Below are 17,346 nucleotides of genomic sequence, written 5' to 3' on the forward strand. Positions count from 1 at the left end.
CTTGAAGGCGTTTCGCTGCTCATCAGAGAAGCTTCTTCAGCTCAGAGACTAGTGGGAAGTTGATGTGTGAATGTCGCTGAAACTTCTTAGGAAGTCGAGACTGATTTATAAATAGACGGTAAATTGAATCTGTTCCGCTCTGTTTAGAGAAAGTTTTTCTATTATGACATAGATGACCAGGACTTTGACTTCTTCAGAGGGGACTTTCTGTCCTTCTCAGTTTCTCTGACACACCAGCCACATAGGAGACGTGCTCCTCTTCCCTGTCCTTTATCTTTTTGAGCCAAATCCACACGTCTTGAAGGTTTGTTTGATGCGTTTCCCCTCCTCCTCCTCCTTTCCCTCCTGTCTTGTGGGTCCAGTCTGTGCCGGAGGCTGGACGGTTCTGATGTCTCCTAGTTTTTGGTCCAGAGGACGACAGGAATCAAATAGAAAATTCAAGAAAATTCTACAAGTCCAGTTTCCTCATTCAACGCCTTTTGGATGTCAAGCAAATTATTTTGTAAATAATCCTGCAATTGCAGCGTCTGTCCACTAGAGGGTGCTGAAGTCGACACTTCTTCACTCTCATTTGCTCACATTTATTTTTTGTTTAAGAGCAACTAGGCCCAGAAATATTGTATTGGTTTAATCTAAATTACTAGAATTTCTATTTGATCTGGTATTTTCTGGACTCGTCTGAAAACAAATACATTTTAAGTCTCATGCTGCACTGGGTTGAATTGTGTCTATAAAATTTTACTTTTTTTTTTTCTGTATAGTGAGTTTTTTCTGCCAATATATTTAAAATCAGTTTCCCATAATCGTGACATTGAAGCCTTGTAAACTTAAGTCGTAAACCTGAGTGAACCAGATGTCTCTAAACATTTCCTGTTCCATTATCAACTATATTTAAGAAACTACAGCTTAGGAAAGTCTGCTTTATTTATTAAATATCTAAATGGTTATTTACTGTCAGTATATATGCATCGGCCACTAATACTGACAGTGAATAACCATTTAGATATTTAATAAATAAAACAGACTTTCCTAAAATGTAGTTTCTTAAATGTGGTTAAAAAAAAAAACAGTTTTAATGACTTCAACTCCATTAGAATTTAAAATACTTTGCTGTGTTTGTTATTGAACTTGTGTTTAAATCTGCAGCTCCTCTTAATGATGACGATCTTAATCAAAACAAAACCAAGCAAGAAAAACGCCCCCACTGGCAAAACGCAGCCGTGTTCGAGGCCAAGTTGAGCAAAATCTTTATTGACCGAGAAGAGCAACCACAGATGATGACAGAACACACAACCCCACCAGCACGCCAGCGTTTTCATAGAAACTGTACAATGTGAAGGAATGTATGGAGCAGGACGACATAACGATTCTCATCAGGAGAAACTCAAGAGTTTTACATCCATATGTTCTTGTACAGTACGATTTTTAATTTAATGGTTCTAGTCAGTTTTGCTGTTTTTTTTAAAACCCTCCGTCTTCATTAAATATACAGCTTGTGTTTCTTTGTTTTCTGGTAGTGTCGTGTGTGACCCTTCGTAGTCGGAGCAGGTCACTGGATTAGAAATTAAAAAAAACAATTAAAAAAAGAAACTAAAAAAATTAAAATTAAAGAGAAGAAGGCTTGAAGGGCCCCGGTCAGTTTCCTTGTTCCACTACCAGCGTCTTTGTCCGTGGGTGAGACCAGACACCGTCGAGGTCTCCGGCAGCAGCAGACGGTGTCTGACTCCCCCCCCTCACCCCCCTCACCCCCCAAACCCCCCCCACATCTGACCACAGGCGACACGTTAAGGAAGCAATGTTGGGACATTAAGGCAAAAGGGAACAACGACAAAAAAAAAGGAAGAAAGAAAGAAAAAACAAAACGCTGATTTTTTTAGAAGTGTTTGTTTTCCCTCCACATGATCGTAGCTCGTAGTGTTAAGGCCTCGATGGAAAAAGGAAGAGGTGCCAATTTTCGTATCTGGATCGTGAACGTGGAGAAGCAGCGAGCGCGTGCACCTGTGTGGAGACGAGCTCCAACGCTACAACAGGTGGATGCAGACTACACCCCCCCCACACACACACACACACACACACAAGGCATGATCAGTGGACTAATTGTCGATACGTAAGGCAGCTTTTTTTTTTTTAGTTTTTAGTGTGTGTTTTACTCCCTTGTTTACTTTTTGAAAGGGAGGCGAATTAATTTTAGATTTCCACAAGGCAGGTTTTGGTAATAACGTCATGTTTCATATCAAAAAGACAAGCAAAGGAACGATGTGATGAAAGAGAGAGTAGATGATGGAGGGAGGGAGGGTTTGGGAGGGAGAGGAGGGGGGGCGGACGCGGTGGGGCTGGCTGGCTACGAACAACAGCTGATTAACAGTGATGTGAATACAGTCACGATACACGACCATTGATACAATTATATATATATATATATAAAAAAAGGCAAACGAAACGTTGATTGTACAGTTGCTTTTCCACATGTACTTCATACTGAGAGAGGAAGACACCGTTCTGGAGGGGGGGGGGGGTTAATCTCTTCAAGCAGCGACAGAAAAGGACCGGGATCGAACTGAGTAAAGGAGGGAAGTAAAAGGTGCTACGTTGGGGGGGGGCGGGGCTTGGGGAGGGGGAAGGGGGCGGGGCTTGTGTGCAACAAATGAAACGTTCAAGTCGGCGAGGGAGGTGATGGATGGATGGACGGAGGAGGAGGAGGAGGATGCTGCTGCTGCTACTGGTGCTGACAGGTAAGATGGGCGGGGTTAAGGGAGGGGGCGGGGTTAAGGTGGGGGGGCGGGGTTAAGACAGCGAGGCGACAACTAAGGCATGAGAGCATGAAATGCACAAACGAGTAAAGACAAAGAAGGCAGAAATGGTGGACACGGGGAGGGACAATGAGGGGAGAGGGGGGAGGAAGGGGCCACCACCACCACCACCACCCCCCCGCTCTGAGCCACGCCCCCCCCTCTGAGCCACGCCCCCCCCCTCCCCCTTCACTCCGAACACAAAGGCCTCTTTTAGTCTTTCCAGTCTTTCTTGATGTTGAGGTTCCACTCCCAGGACAGGTGGTCGTGCTTGTCGTCGTCGGTGAACTTGGACTTGATGACGTAGTTGCCGCGCGCCAACATCCCTTTAGGAGCCTCCTCCATCGTGGTCAGGAAGTCGTACTCCGAGGGACGGGGCCCGTAGCTCCCCACCATGTAGTCTGTTTTGTCGACTGCGGGGAGAGTGACGGCGGAAACACGTCAACTTGCGACAATTATCACAATGAAACTTTGAATGTTTCTTGTTTTGGGCAAAAATCATGGGAATTGTTTGATGATGCTGCTGCTTTGTTCCTTGGGATTAAAAATAAAAGTGACATCTCACTCTCTCTTGGTCTGGTGGTCTACATCATCTCCTGGGACATATTACGTCATTTAGGGGGGCGGGGCTTAAGGCAGTAATGGACAAACAGTTGTGTAGCTGCACACATCATCTTAGGCTGGTGGAGTTTAATTAATGTGCAGAGATATGTTTGATTCTGTGCATGAGCTTCAGCTCAGAAAAGATAAAGATAAATCGTTCACTCACTCTTCATTCCTTTCCTGAACGTCTGCTGCACGTACTTCAGGCCCGAGACGATCTCCCTGTTCACCTGAGGACACAACACGGACATCGAGACATTCAACCAGGGACAATTATGAGTAATAAGATTTTAAAAAAAATCTTTAAAAAATCTGTTTTAACGTTCTGACACTCGGCTCTAGTTTCCTGCAGGAAACGCAGCCACGCGATCACAGATATAATATAATATATTTAAAAAAAAAATATATATATATATATATATGTAAAAAAATACTTATTTCTATGCACAGAGTTTGGTCTGATGTTGGAAAGTTCAACGTACATATTTGTGCATTTGTGTTTCAGGTTTGTTTTTTAGACTCTTTGAATAAAAAATAATAAGAGTTAATAAGATAAAATAATAAGAAAATGAGCAAACAGTCGTTACATAATTTCATATGAAACCACAAGTCTTACACAGTTTTCAGTGATTTTACAAACACAAACATGACACACAATCTGTTAAATATGTGCAGAAGAACAAGAAACAAGGAACGTCCCAAAATATCTTCCTACTAATCTAATATCAGCAGCGATTAAAACCGATACCAAATACGCTGCTTTCATGTGCAAAATAACTATAATTTCATCTGATCTGAGTTGAATCATTAAACTATTTATGTTGAATCATCTGCGGCCGATGGATCAGACGTGACAGATAAGAAGCAGGAAGTGGATCTCACCTTAAAGCTGATCTTTATTTTATATTCTACTCCCTCCTTCAGGACGAAGGCCTGTTTCTTAAAGGCTTCCAGGTCTCCTGTCAGAAAAACACACAAACACAGACACAGAGGACGGCGTTAAGGACAAAACGTCCAACACCAAACACAGATTTTTACCATCGAATCAGCCGTAACATTATGACCACTGACGGGTGAACGCTGATCGTCTGGTCGTCGTGTTTTGTGTGAAAAGGAGCGAACGTGAAATGATTTCAGTGACAAGTTTAAAGCATCTGGAGCTTCTGAAGTCGTCTTTAAGTCGTCTTTAAGAGACGATGAATTGTATCTGTATTGAGGCTGATCCAGGCTTTTCTTTTTTTAAAGAGGATTCGATTCAATGATTCGAGAAACAACTTGTTTTAATGGTGGTTGGTTAGAATCAAAAGAGGAAAGAAGAAGAAGAAGAAGCGAAACCACGCGACGAGCACTTTACCCTGGAAAACGAAGTTTCCCCCAGAGAGCGATTTAAAAGCGGTTCGATGTGGAGTCTTTGTGAGGTGGTGGTAGGAGACAAGTCATTCAATAAAACCAGATCGATTCAACACTTGGAATAAAAACAGAACTGAACGCGCTCCAGTGAAGGCTCCACAGAAACAACAACAACAAACACTGAGCGCTGAGTTTGAAGGAGGAGCTACGTTACCTAGAGACGCATCGAGGAGACGGAGAAGGTTTCACCGTCACTACATCGTCTCTGACGGTCGTGTTTATTGGACTTATTATTTATTATGTTTGTTGGACTTATTATTTATTATGTTTATTGGACTTATTATTTATTATGTTTATTGGACTTATTATTTATTATGTTTATTGGACTTGTTATTTATTATGTTTGTTGGACTTAACACAGGCACAAGGTGAACGTGTGATACAGATAATAAAAGCCTTTATGAATCTCTACAGGAGGGAATTTAGTTTATTTACGATCAGACTTGGATTAAATTAAAGGATCAGGAGGCAAAAAAAAAACTTGGACCGATCCGATATTTGTATCTGTATCGGTAACGATATTGAAGAAAATTCTAGATCAGGTATCGGTGACAATGATCCATATCGGTAATGGATGTTTAATTCCCATTAGTACTAAACTATATTAAGAGCTGATTTATTTATTTTGAAAGTCTAACAACCAAGCTAGTGAAGATATTGTTTTCTTTTTCTTAATTTCAGCTCCTTATTTTTATTATTTAATATTTATTTTGTTCTACATTGGATTTTGAATCCCTAATTGCACTGACAGAACCAGTTACACTTGAGGTTAAGGTTGTTTTACTGGTGCACAATTATTAAATGAATAAGTAATTCAGTACATTTATATCTGTTTATTTGTTTTTCAAAAACAGGAGAGAAATGTTCAAGTCAAGTCTGATGTTGTCTTGCACAAAAAAATGATCCCAGTTTTTTCCACATAATGAAACTTAACGTTTGTTACCATAATTCTGGCTGTTTTTCTGTATCGGCCGATACTAAACCTCAGGTATCGGTGTGGGTGGTGAAAAAGGTGGATCAGTGGATCTCTATTAACAACCAGACACAACCTGTGAGTACGACATGTGGACACCAGCCACAGATGATCCTTCCAAAAAGTCTCCACCAGATTTTAAGAACTGAAGAAACGTCTTCAACAAACTCAACGTGTCCAGTTGAGTTTGTTTCAGCTTCGTTTTTTAAATAGATCTTCACACTTTACTGTATAATACCTCCGAGATGACAACACGCCCTTCTTTCCTTCCTTCCTTACTAACCCTGAAGGCCTCAGTGATCATCTGGTGTCAGTCTCCCGGGTCCTGACCTCCATGTTGACCATCACTAAGCACCAGATCCCGAAAACCAGGCCCCTGATGGTGCATTGAATGAAGTCGGAAAACTAGACGACGTCCATGAAAGTACTTGTCTTGTTTGAATATAATTTGGTCAATAATCACATTTTTTCAGTGCAGAGTGAAATTAAATTTTTTTTTAAAAATTCTTGATATTATTGCTAACGTCATTTAAATATACACAAATTATAAATCGAACGATAACTTTTTTTTTTTTTTATTTAACATTAAATGTAGAAAAAACACACTATTAATCACAGTTTGCCACAATGTTGGTGTTTCAAAGTGTTTTTGTTTGACCAGGCTGTTGTTTTTACCTGTCGTTAGTGTTATATGGAACAAGTAGTTCCCATATAACACATAACATTAAATTAAAATTTAATTACACTGTAACTGCATTTCTACATAAGTATGTGTAGAAATATGACCAATTTAATGCAACAACAACTAATCAGGAATATAACAGGAGCTTTCTAATTACTATTTACACACAGGGCGGCCATCTTGGCTTAAAGTTAATGTAACGCACCATGAGACTGACTCTCAGATCTGTGTGACCCCTCCCACTGTGAACCCCCCCCTCCTGTCTGCATAAATGCAAACTTAACAATCTGAAGAACTATTTATTTGGTTGAATCATCTCAAGCTTCTTAACTCTTTACCAACACAGAGGCAACAAATATGAGACGATGAGTTTCATTCCTTCACGACATTTACAGATGTAGGGTTTTTAGGGGTCGGGGGGGGCTGGCTGAGGATTTCACTCTGTCCAACTTCGAACTGTTTTTTTTATTTTTATTTTTAGCTGAAGATGCAGGAAAATCTGTGGTGATGCAGAGAAAAGGAGACGTAGGACAGAATGTTCTGGGTTTATTCAAATACTGAAATCTAGGCCGGCTGAAAATCAGCGGCGGACACAGTGGGTGAACGGGGTGGATGTGGAGGTAAAACATCACACGTAAAAGAGACGCTGCCAGTGAACTTACTTAACTCCTTTATATCTTGTGCGACCGGGTCAGAACAGAGAGAGAGACAAAGCTCGACCAGGACAAAACGAGGAGAATAAGAATAAGAGGAAAGGTGTGGACGGGAACATTTCTGTGGCGATGTCTGGAGAACATCCGGTCGTGTTTTAATCCATGTCACTGGTCCACACACACACACACACACACACACACACACACACACACACACACTGAACAGACTCTACGTCTACGTCTCTACCTGGACGGGGACTCACCTTGCAGGTCCAGGACCAGGAGACTGGGGGCGCTTTCACAGACCAGAGACATCCGGGTCACCTGGACATTAGGGACAGTTGGATCTGGGACAAAGACACAGACGGACGCTCAGTATTTACACAGTGTCTTGACTCTGTAACGATGGGCTGACAAAGTTAAACCAGGTTATTCCTCTAATTAATTAAAACCTTCCTCATCTCTTCACTCAGCGACACAATGTTGATTATCAGTGATTCAACCAGGAGACGCTGGACTATGAATGATGATGGAGACTCTCAGAGGACGTCTCATTCACTGCACGACTCCAACACTGACATGGAAGAGTCTGAGTTTGTGTTATACTCTAACATAACATGTGCAATATTACTATGACTAATATTATCATCACTTTCTCTGTAAGTATCCAACAAACCCTCTGTTTGATATTCAATACTTTCTGTATATATATTAATACTTGTTTATTGTTTATTGTATTCTGTTATTTTTTGTCTTATTATTTATCTTTTACACAGTTCACTCTTTATTCTTGTTATTTTTGTGTATGTATGTTGTTGCAAACTGTAATTTCTCCATTGACAAATCAAGGGTTTTTCTATTCTAACTTATTCTTATTCATATATATTGAGTTTTTCTACATTTCTAACGTTTCTTTCCTTATTTGCTTTCGTCTTCTCCTGCTTCTTTTGTGATTTTCTCGTCAAAATCGTCGATTATTAACTAAACTATCTCGCTAATTATCGTTTACTAATTATTTTCTACAACCTCGTTTCAGATTCGGCTTCTAATCGAACCTCAGTGTGAACTTTCCACAAAAAACTGTCACGGTAGAAAGTTTTGAAAGTCGCTTCGCTGGGAACTGATTATGCTCCTGCAAAAGAACCCGTCAGACTAATTAATTAAATCGTTTTGGGCCGAGATTCACGTCATGATGGACGGAAGAATGAGAGCGACACGGTCGCACACGTCGTCTGTGGAGTCGCATTCGTTCACAACAAACTGGATCTATCGGCTGCAGGACTGAAACAGTTTGCATGAGTTTAAATCCAAGTGGAGCATCATGATAAGAACTGACTACAAGTTTATTAATCACACATTTAAAAAAAAGTCTTAGTATATAACATATTTATTTGATTTACAAAGGATCGGTTTGTGCATCAGATCTTCGCTGGAGTCTGACGTCTATGATTTCATTTTAAAGTAACCGTTGTTCAGCATTTATCAGCTAAAACATGAGCGACTCCGTTTGAAGGACACGGAGAAACTCGATACAGCCGACGAGTCGCTGACCAGCGTTTCAGCAGCGCGATAAAATAATGCAGACACCAGCGTTTACATGTGGAAACGCTCACAACGGCGCCGGCTCTGATTTAAGGAGCGTGGATGCTTCTATACTTCCTCACTATTATTATTATTATTATTTACCTCTCGAATTTCTTATATACTCATTCAACCCTCCATCATAGTCGCCTTATTTGTTTTTATCTTAGGTTTTTACTTCTTTCTTATTCGACTTTATTACCAGGTGATTTGCGTCGCTGGGAGCCTCATTTCACTGTGATAAGCTCATATAAACACATGGAGTTTCTCACCGGCCTCAGTGACCCCAGAGCCGAGCAGAACCTCCTTGTACTTGCGTAGGCTCTCGTCGTCCTTGTCCAGCTCGTGTATCTCCTTCACAGACTTCTGGGCCGGCGCCTTGTAGTTCACCGGCTCCGGCTCCTCGTTCTCGGCGGCGATGGCTGCTAGCTGCTCCGGAGTCACCTCATCCTCGGCCATGTCTGCAGACGGAAAAAAAAAAAGGAGACAGGAGGGCGTTTAAAACCAGTGGAGAAACAAGACGGGTCCCTACGAGTGATGCTGATGCGAAGCGTCCAGCGCTCTGTGCTGAAAACCTGGGAGCAGCATCGTCTCGTTGGTGGGTGATATCATCTGAACACATTTCTCTGAAACAGCATCATCGGCACAAGGTGAGTCATGAACGAGACGTCACGAGTCACGTGATTAAAAAAAAAAAAAAAAGTAGGGCCGGGGTTTTCGTAGGGATTCACAAAATATATCCCACTCGCTTTGCACAACAAGTCAACGTGTGAGGGAGACACAACTTTCTGACGAGAGAGGAGACGCACAAGAGCACATATGAAAACCATGAACCTCTCAATAACAGGATAAGTTCTGTATAAAATCTGTTATGAAACCAAGTAAAACAGTTTCATAATTCATCTGATGTTGAATCGAACCAGGACGTTTGTCAAGTGGAATCAAATCGATTCAGAAATTCTGTAGCGATATCCAGCCTGAATATATATAAATATATATATAAATATATAAAAAAAAAGAGGTGAACCTCAGGGTGGGGTCCTGGGGCTTCACATTATCTAGGTCATAAGAGAGGACAGGATTCCTTTGGTGTTGGAGGACTTGGCCTGCAGGGGTGTTTTCTTTAACAAAAAAAAAAAAACAAAAAAAAAAAACACTGTCACAGGGTATTTTTTTTTTTATCTTCTTGACTTCTGACTCACACACTTTACAGTTCAGACCGAACAAGTTTTACCCCGAAGTAAAGACTAGAGGACGCTGTGTTGCTGATGAAGCCTCGATATAACGAGCAGGGAAATAACTATAATTCCTCTGACTGATGATCAGGAGACAAAATGATTGGTCTCCTGATTCATCAATCTCAGCTCCTTAATTCCTCGTGTTATTGCTGCCGGGTAAAAAACAAACAAACAACACACATGCAGGTGTCTCATAGAAAAAACAAAAAAAAAAACATTACAAGCCTGTAATGACAAAGTCCACCAGAGGCAACGCGGAAGAAAGAAAGAAAAAACCAACGTTAGCAACTGTGCAACGTTTCTGAAGAATCACAAATCCCTCGTTTCAACCACGTCGACAGCTTCTCAGCGTTTTATGGGAGTGAACCAACGCGTTTGTTATTGTTTTCTAACCGAGCAACAGTGACAGTAACGAAGTCAGGATTTGACTCGTCATTTAATTTACATTATATATTTTTAAATAACTTTTTTTTGCCAAATTATATAGATGATAGTTCCATTTACAAAAGCAATAAAAGGGGAAACATCCTGTACTTTTTATATATATGCGCTGTAAAACAAAGACTTGTGTATATTCCTTTTACTCAGCAACGCGCTCACGCTTTTCAGTTTTCCTTCTTGTAAATATTAGCTCTAATTAAGGAAGCAGTGAATATCAGGAAATGAAAAACGACTGGGCGCATTAAGTCGACTCTAAGACAATGGGTTTAAATATCAGACTCTGCTCCCGTACGAACCGGGGCCGTGTCTTTGCTGAGGAGGTTAGCGTTGGAAAAAGTCGCTCTGCTGAAACATAACAAGTAACAAAAGCAGGAAGGGCCGTGTTTACGCCAGGAGTCCTGGCATTCGCATTAAGGACACGCAGCCCCGATCCACAGCCGAGGCTCCACCGCTGCACGTATAGACGCCTGAATCATCATGACTTGCACCCAGTGCTTGAAGTTGGTTGACTTTACTCTACATTTACCATTAGCATTATCGTGGAAAAAACAGCAGAGCCTCAATTCACATTTATATTTCTCACCATGTTAAAGAATCACGACAAAAACACAAACTAACTGATCGAAGCAGCTTTAAACCAGTCACTCCCATGTTGTGTGCTGTAAAATTGTCGTTTTTGTCAATGGAGTCTGGTGGAAGGACATCCAACGTCGACGTAGATAAACTGCACATGACATTAAAAGTTCACTCTACGCGTCCTCAAACAAAACAAACAAAACTGACCTTAAACAGCCCCGGACCAAAGGATCCAAACTCTCCCTTTAAGAATGTGAACTTGTGTTGGGATTAAGCAGCGAGTCTAATCCTCCACCGCCGGCACAAATATGCAGATATTTAGCCGAACTCGTTAAATAACACTGTGGATCTGTGATTAATCGCTTTCTTTTGTTTTTAAGGAGAAGGAATGTTTCAAAAACTGTGTTTTGACTAATCTCTATGCACAGGTGTTAGTCACAAAAAGGGGTAAAAATCACTGTTTTCTTTTTTTTTCCATTTTCATTTTCTCCTGAATATTGAACCTGGACTGTTAATTGAAAACGGTAAAGCGCACACATTTATAACACATAAAAGCAGAACATATACAGCCTTACATTCCTGTGGAATAACTATTTTTCATAATATAAAACAGAAAGTGTGCACAGAAGTTTATAAAACATTAAATTATGAATTGGAAAGTGCGCATGCGTCTTATTTACATAATTTTTTACTCATAAATGTGAAATCTGCTGCTTGTATTAGACTTGAGATTTAACTTAATATCTTTGTGCTGATTTTTATTAATCACTGTAGAAAATAATCCGTTTGACACGGTGCCATGTTTGAACCATAAGAGCCTCTGGTTTTCACCTTAATCTCCACCCACCGGTTTTTCTCTTAACCAATGATGTATTAGTATCTTCTTGACATGTGTTTACGTTACACAACGACAGAAACCACTGAAGAGCTTAAATCATAACACTCGAGTAAACCCACTGCTTAAAATACTAAAAGTTTTACGGTAACAGGGTTGCACAACTAAACCAAGTGTGTGTCCAGGTCATATTTTCCATCAGAGGAAAACTGTGTAATTAAGTAGTTGATCGTTTTATTAGGCGTCACTGGGAAAAACCTGCACTCCTGTAACGTAAAGACCATCGCGCTTTTGTACATACGTCTTCCCTGGTGTCTCATGGGACGTGTCCAAACTAGCAGGACTCAGAGGAATGTCCATAAGCGCCTATAAGACCCAGTGAGGAGCTGGAGTCTGCAGCCGTTAATGTGCCTGAGCAAAAAGAGCCAAGAACCGGCTCAAACTTTCCCCCTTTTTTCCTTCTTCTTCTTCTTCTTCTTCTTCTTCTTCTCCTCCTTCTCCTCCTTCTTCTTCTTCTTCTTCTTCTCCTCCTTCTGATTCTCCTCCTTCTTCTTCTTCTTCTTCTTCTTCACTGTTGCACCACTGAACTCATTCTGGCACCTGAAGTAAAACCAGTAACAAGAGGCTTATTGTGGCCTCGGAGAACATTTGTAAACGCGCTCCTGAAACAATAATCATCCCGGGCACACGTGTGAATAACAAGCAGATGACTCTAAATGTGACTTATTACAAAAAACGACCGTGAAGAGTCGTCGAAACAGAAACGCAGGCTTGTTTCTTTTGTCCTCAAAAAGCTAAATGAATTTCAAACCCGCAAGAGGTAAAAATTAGAACAGAGCTATTTGTGATGATAGGAGAGGAGGTGGTGGAGGTGGTGGAGGTGGTGGTGGTGGAGGGGGAAGGGGCTTCACGCATTATGTAACTGCAGCTATTAAAGCCGCTGTCACCGAGTTTGATCCTTCTCTCGTGGACTTGGGATTCGTGTGCACATCGTCCGAGTGAGTCGGGCTGTGACCGTGATGAAAGAGGCAACAGAAATGTGTGTCTTCTCTGAGATTTTTCCAGGCCTCGCTGGGTCCTGGAAGTTACTGTGTGAACAACAGGAGCAAGAGGAAGGAGGAAGTCCAGGAAAAAAAAAAAAGCTGATACTAAGAAGCACCAGCTGATAATGCTGACATTAAAAAAAAAAAAAAAAGTTTCAACGTGACTATTCACCACACTGTGGACGGCAAATGTGCTTCTCTGAACAACACAGGGATCTGGAGACTTAAGATTCACAAAGTAGAGGAGTTTAAGTCCTATTAAGGCTTCAAATTGAACCTATATCTATCCTTTTTTTATTTATTTTGTTGTGATAAACAATAATAGCGCCGCCATTTAAGGCTCATTCAACCCCTGTCGAACAAAAAAAATATATAAAATAAAAATAAATCTGATAGAACTGTATGGGAAAGATGTAAATATAACATTTTCCAATAAAAACTAATAATAATACTAATAATAATAATAATAATAGCGAGACCTCAATAGTAAAAATCAAACCTTTGGAAATCAGTGTCATTACTCGAAGCATTTATGGCCTTTTTCCCCACATAGTATCGACTTATATAATGTGCATAAATGTCGAGAGGCAGAGCTCTGCTACTGTGGCAATAAAACAAAACATCATTTGTCACAGCTGCTGTGTCTAGTTAACATTTTAGGTTTGGCGTCTTTCCAGAAAACCCGGCTCACACTCCCCCTTTGACAGGTCCCGCATCGGCAGCTTTTATTCATCAAACACACACACACACACACACAAAAATAAAAACATGTATTGGTTTTTCTAGTTAAAGGTGCGACTTTGGTCGTTGTCCGTCCTTAAAACAGGGTGGGACTGAGGACAGAGAGACAGAGACAGAGACAAGAGGCTTCACCGGGAATAATTCAGCCAAGAGCCTGCGGCTAATGTTAGCAAGTTAGCACCCAGTAAGATGAAGAGCAAAAGGCGAGCGCTTAATAAAAAGCGGATTCAGAAACCTACGCCGGCGGGGGGAAGTGTATTTACCAGGCTGGCCCTGAAAACTAAAGGAGGCTTACCTTTATTTTGTAATGCGGCGGTGGTTTCAGGTGCCTTTTTTGCAGTGAGTGCGGTCGCAGCTCTGCGCTCCTCCCTGTGTAAAGTATGGCGAACAACGGCCCGGCGCCGCCCCGCGACCCGCCCGCCCGCGCATCACGCTTCCGGGAAACGGGGCCGCGCACGCAAGTGACGTCCTTCACAGACAAACATATACATTTTTCCACCCTTAACACATGTTTTTTAAATGTCCTATTTAGAAAGTATTGGGGGGAAAAAAGAGGCTAAAAGTTTGTGTGAAAAATCTAATATTGTCTTAACCTTTTTTTTGCTTTGTCTTTTGTTATTCAGTTATTGTTTAACTGCATTTTACACAGACCATTTTTGTGTTGTTGTACCATTTCTGTATATATTTCATCTACTGTAGGCCTTTATTTACTGTTAAAGTACACATTAAAACTTTAAATTTATTCCTAATTTTGTGTTGGCTACCACTTGCTGCCAAAACTTTGAACCGTGAATTCTACTAGGCTTTAAAGAGATAAAGTGTGCTATGGTGTCTGGCACAAAGGTGTTAGCAGCACATCCCACAGATGGTGGTTTGAACTGTGATCTGGGAGATTTGGAGGCTAAGTCAACACCTTGTTCCTGCTGCTCACTGACAGATGCCATGATAAAGAGATCATTGAAATTTAGCTCGATACCGTCCAACCTGTTCTGTACCATCATAACAATGTCCACTAACTGTCACCAGTGGCTATGATTAAACAAAGAAAAAGAAAAGGGGGTTTTCCCGATCATCTCACCAATTTTACAACAGCAAATACATTATTGTGCAAGATTTCCTTATTTTTCTTTTTCCAGCATCAGTGAAGATAACACTTGACACAGTTCTTGGGTGATTCAATATAATACATTTATGTACAAAAATCTTAAACATGTCCATGCGTCAGAAATACCAAGTGTGGCTTTGAAACAAAGACAAAAAAAAGATTCAACCATCAAGTAATCACACTGTCACATATGCAGGATTTAGGGGCGATCTGGTTGGAGAAACGGAGCGTGGCATCCGTAAATTTACAATTGTTGCCACGTTTCGATTGACAACCAACAACTGGCTCTACAGGCAGACTTTTTGTGTGGTCATGTGGAGGTGACATCCACTGTTTGCTCTCCTTCTCTAAACCCGTATTCCTAGATGCCACTAAATCCCAAACTCTGGTCCAAAAAAAAAAAAAGAAAAATCATGAACCACAAAACATCTGCAGAAATACAGCTATAAAAATACCGAGATTTTTTTTTTTTTTTTAGAAAATTAATAGAAAACAATAGTCTACTGAATAAAATGGCCTGATAACATACAGTCTGGTCCATCCTGTTCAATTGACCGTTTGTTTAAAAAAAAAAAAAATTAAAATAAAAGAGGAAACAGCATCTTCTCCCCATTTAACTGGTGTCCATCTGAAACTGAAGAGAGAACAAACCATGATAATCAAACCATCTAAAAACACTCACAGCATTGCCAGAATAAATATGAGATGAGGTTACACCAACCTTGGCGTTGTACTCATCCAACTGGGCATCCAACTCCTCTGCAGAAAGCTGGGGTTTTTTCTCTCCTCCTCTTCCCCGGCCTCTGAAACTACCACCGCCACCACCACCTCCACCACCACCACCACCTCCTTGCCTCCTTTCAAACTTGGGTTGACCGAGTCTGCTCCGATCAAATCCTCTGTTTGAGCTGCAAATGGTAAAAAAAATGGTAATTAAGCAAGCTGTGTTCAGAAATATTTTCCAGACATGTTCACATCACGACCCATAATCGACTCTTACCTCTGTGTAGGTTCTCTATCCTGTACATCGGTGTCTGAAGTGACCTGTTGGATCTTCATGGGCCGGCCTGTAAAAAGATTGAACATCTTCTAAACAACTGGCAGCACTAGTGTTTCTACGGACGCTCGTCAACACAACAAATCACCACAGTACGAGAAGTGAACACTCACCATCAAGAGGGACACCATTATAGTGCTTCAAGGCTTTGAGTGCGTCTGCCTTCGTTTCAAAGTGGACATCCGCCGTTCCTTTACTGCGACCAGACCGATCATAGTGCACCGAGGCTTTCTTCAGTGATCCAAACTCTGCAAACAGCTCCTGGGGGGGTAAAACAGATACATCAGTAATGGACAAAGCATGTAAGGATAATTTAAAGTGGATTAACAGGGTTCAGGGATTTTACCTTGATATCTGAATCAGAGACACCAAAGTCTAGGTTAGAAACCAGCAGCTTGCCGTTACTTTCCACGCTTCTTTCTACCCTCTCCACTCTCGGCCCTCTGTGTCCACTCGCGTGCTCCTCGAACATGTCGTGCTGCCATTTGTCTGGCAACTCTCTGGGCTGTGGAGGAAAAGAAATGCAATAATTCAATCACACACACAGGAAATGGACAGACGACAACCTTAAGATAAGGCATGACTAACATGGTACCAACCACTGTATGCATACTCAGTAATTACTCCCTACACCAGCATGGGAACCAGGCCACGGGCACCATCCAGGTTCTCCACAACAAGTCCACTCTAAAAGGAGCAACTGCATCTCGGCAGAACAAAACACTTCTTCCCGTTGAGGAAGGGATGGACGAAGAAGGTTCTCGGATGCCCAGCAGCATTAAGAAATTCAAGACTCTTCGTGAAGTAACTTCCACAGCATGTGAGGATATTAAATTCTTTTCATATCCTAAAAAAAACAAAACAAAAAAAAATATTGGGCAATTTCAGGAAGTCGGCCATCGTGCAACGCCGCCATCATTAAAACGCGACATGTTGTCGTTGTCTTTGTTAACCAAAAAAAAAAAAAAAAAAAGTTGAGAAAAGTCGATCACGCCCGAAAACGCTCATTAATCACAATGAAGTAAGGAAATTACAAGAAAATTGCGTTTCTGGAGGCGGGACTCGTTTCTCCCAGGCTACTCATGTGTTAGCTTCTCCGGCTAGCTTAACCACAATAGACTGGGAAAGTCCATTGACGTACGACTTCTTTAAGATTATCAAGGGGCAAAAACCATTCTCATTCTCGCTCCGTTTGATCTGCTTCTCTTTCATACCCTGGTGTACGGCGTGGATCGGTTGTTTCTCTCACGGTTGAAGTTCCCCGGTCGACCCCGCGCCGGCCTCGACGATCCACCGGCTCGACCCGAACTTCCCCCGGATCTTCCCTCGCGGCCGCCGCCGCCTCCTTTCTTGTTCATCTTGATGATGTCGTCCAGAGACATGCTCATTTTATCCGACATGGTGTCGCTTAAGATGGAGACGAACAAAGAATTCCGAAGATCGAAGACTGGGTTATTTATCAGCTGCTCCGGTGGCGCGGTGTGAAAAACTAGCGGAAACACGTAAATAGTTTACGGAAGTGACGACAGAAACCGGAAGTCCTCCGTTAGTCCCCCCAAAAAAAACTTTAACTAAAAATATATCGAAATAAATACAACATATATAACGTTATATTTCCT

The 17,346-nt window shown here is 41.3% G+C and overlaps 2 protein-coding genes across 2 annotated transcripts; both read right to left on the reverse strand.

Moving 5' to 3' along the window:
* Positions 1 to 1,223: 1,223 nt before the first annotated feature.
* Positions 1,224 to 14,009, reverse strand: LOC125004008 (rho GDP-dissociation inhibitor 1-like). The gene is made up of 6 exons (XM_047578317.1): positions 13,861 to 14,009; positions 8,964 to 9,152; positions 7,374 to 7,457; positions 4,275 to 4,351; positions 3,559 to 3,622; positions 1,224 to 3,202 (listed from the first exon to the last, which is right to left on the reverse strand). The coding sequence occupies exons 2-6, from the start codon at positions 9,148 to 9,150 to the stop codon at positions 3,003 to 3,005; spliced, it is 612 nt and encodes a 203-aa protein (XP_047434273.1). The 5' UTR covers positions 9,151 to 9,152; positions 13,861 to 14,009; the 3' UTR covers positions 1,224 to 3,002.
* Positions 14,010 to 14,731: 722 nt separating this feature from the next.
* On the reverse strand, positions 14,732 to 17,238 carry LOC125004006 (THO complex subunit 4-like). Its single transcript, XM_047578316.1, has 6 exons — positions 16,942 to 17,238; positions 16,074 to 16,232; positions 15,841 to 15,988; positions 15,671 to 15,737; positions 15,392 to 15,578; positions 14,732 to 15,304 (listed from the first exon to the last, which is right to left on the reverse strand). The coding sequence occupies exons 1-6, from the start codon at positions 17,125 to 17,127 to the stop codon at positions 15,284 to 15,286; spliced, it is 768 nt and encodes a 255-aa protein (XP_047434272.1). The 5' UTR covers positions 17,128 to 17,238; the 3' UTR covers positions 14,732 to 15,283.
* Positions 17,239 to 17,346: the final 108 nt, after the last annotated feature.

Source organism: Mugil cephalus, chromosome 2 (assembly GCF_022458985.1).
Source record: "Mugil cephalus isolate CIBA_MC_2020 chromosome 2, CIBA_Mcephalus_1.1, whole genome shotgun sequence".
NCBI lineage: Eukaryota > Metazoa > Chordata > Actinopteri > Mugiliformes > Mugilidae > Mugil > Mugil cephalus.

Bases quoted from the DNA above. Each gene is read 5' to 3' on its own strand.
- LOC125004006 (XM_047578316.1), bottom strand. From the start codon at position 17,127: ATGTCGGATAAAATGAGCATGTCTCTGGACGACATCATCAAGATGAAC. The intron at 16,233-16,941 runs GTATGAAAGAGA...TTTCCTCCACAG, and splicing joins GATCCACGCCGTACACCAGG to CCCAGAGAGTTGCCAGACAA. The intron at 15,738-15,840 runs GTGAGTGTTCAC...ATCTTTTTACAG, and splicing joins TAATGGTGTCCCTCTTGATG to GCCGGCCCATGAAGATCCAA.
- LOC125004008 (XM_047578317.1), bottom strand. From the start codon at position 9,150: ATGGCCGAGGATGAGGTGACTCCGGAGCAGCTAGCAGCCATCGCCGCC. The intron at 7,458-8,963 runs GTGAGAAACTCC...TCTTTGTCCCAG, and splicing joins CTCTGGGGTCACTGAGGCCG to ATCCAACTGTCCCTAATGTC. The intron at 4,352-7,373 runs GTGAGTCCCCGT...TTTTTCTGACAG, and splicing joins CCTGGTCCTGGACCTGCAAG to GAGACCTGGAAGCCTTTAAG.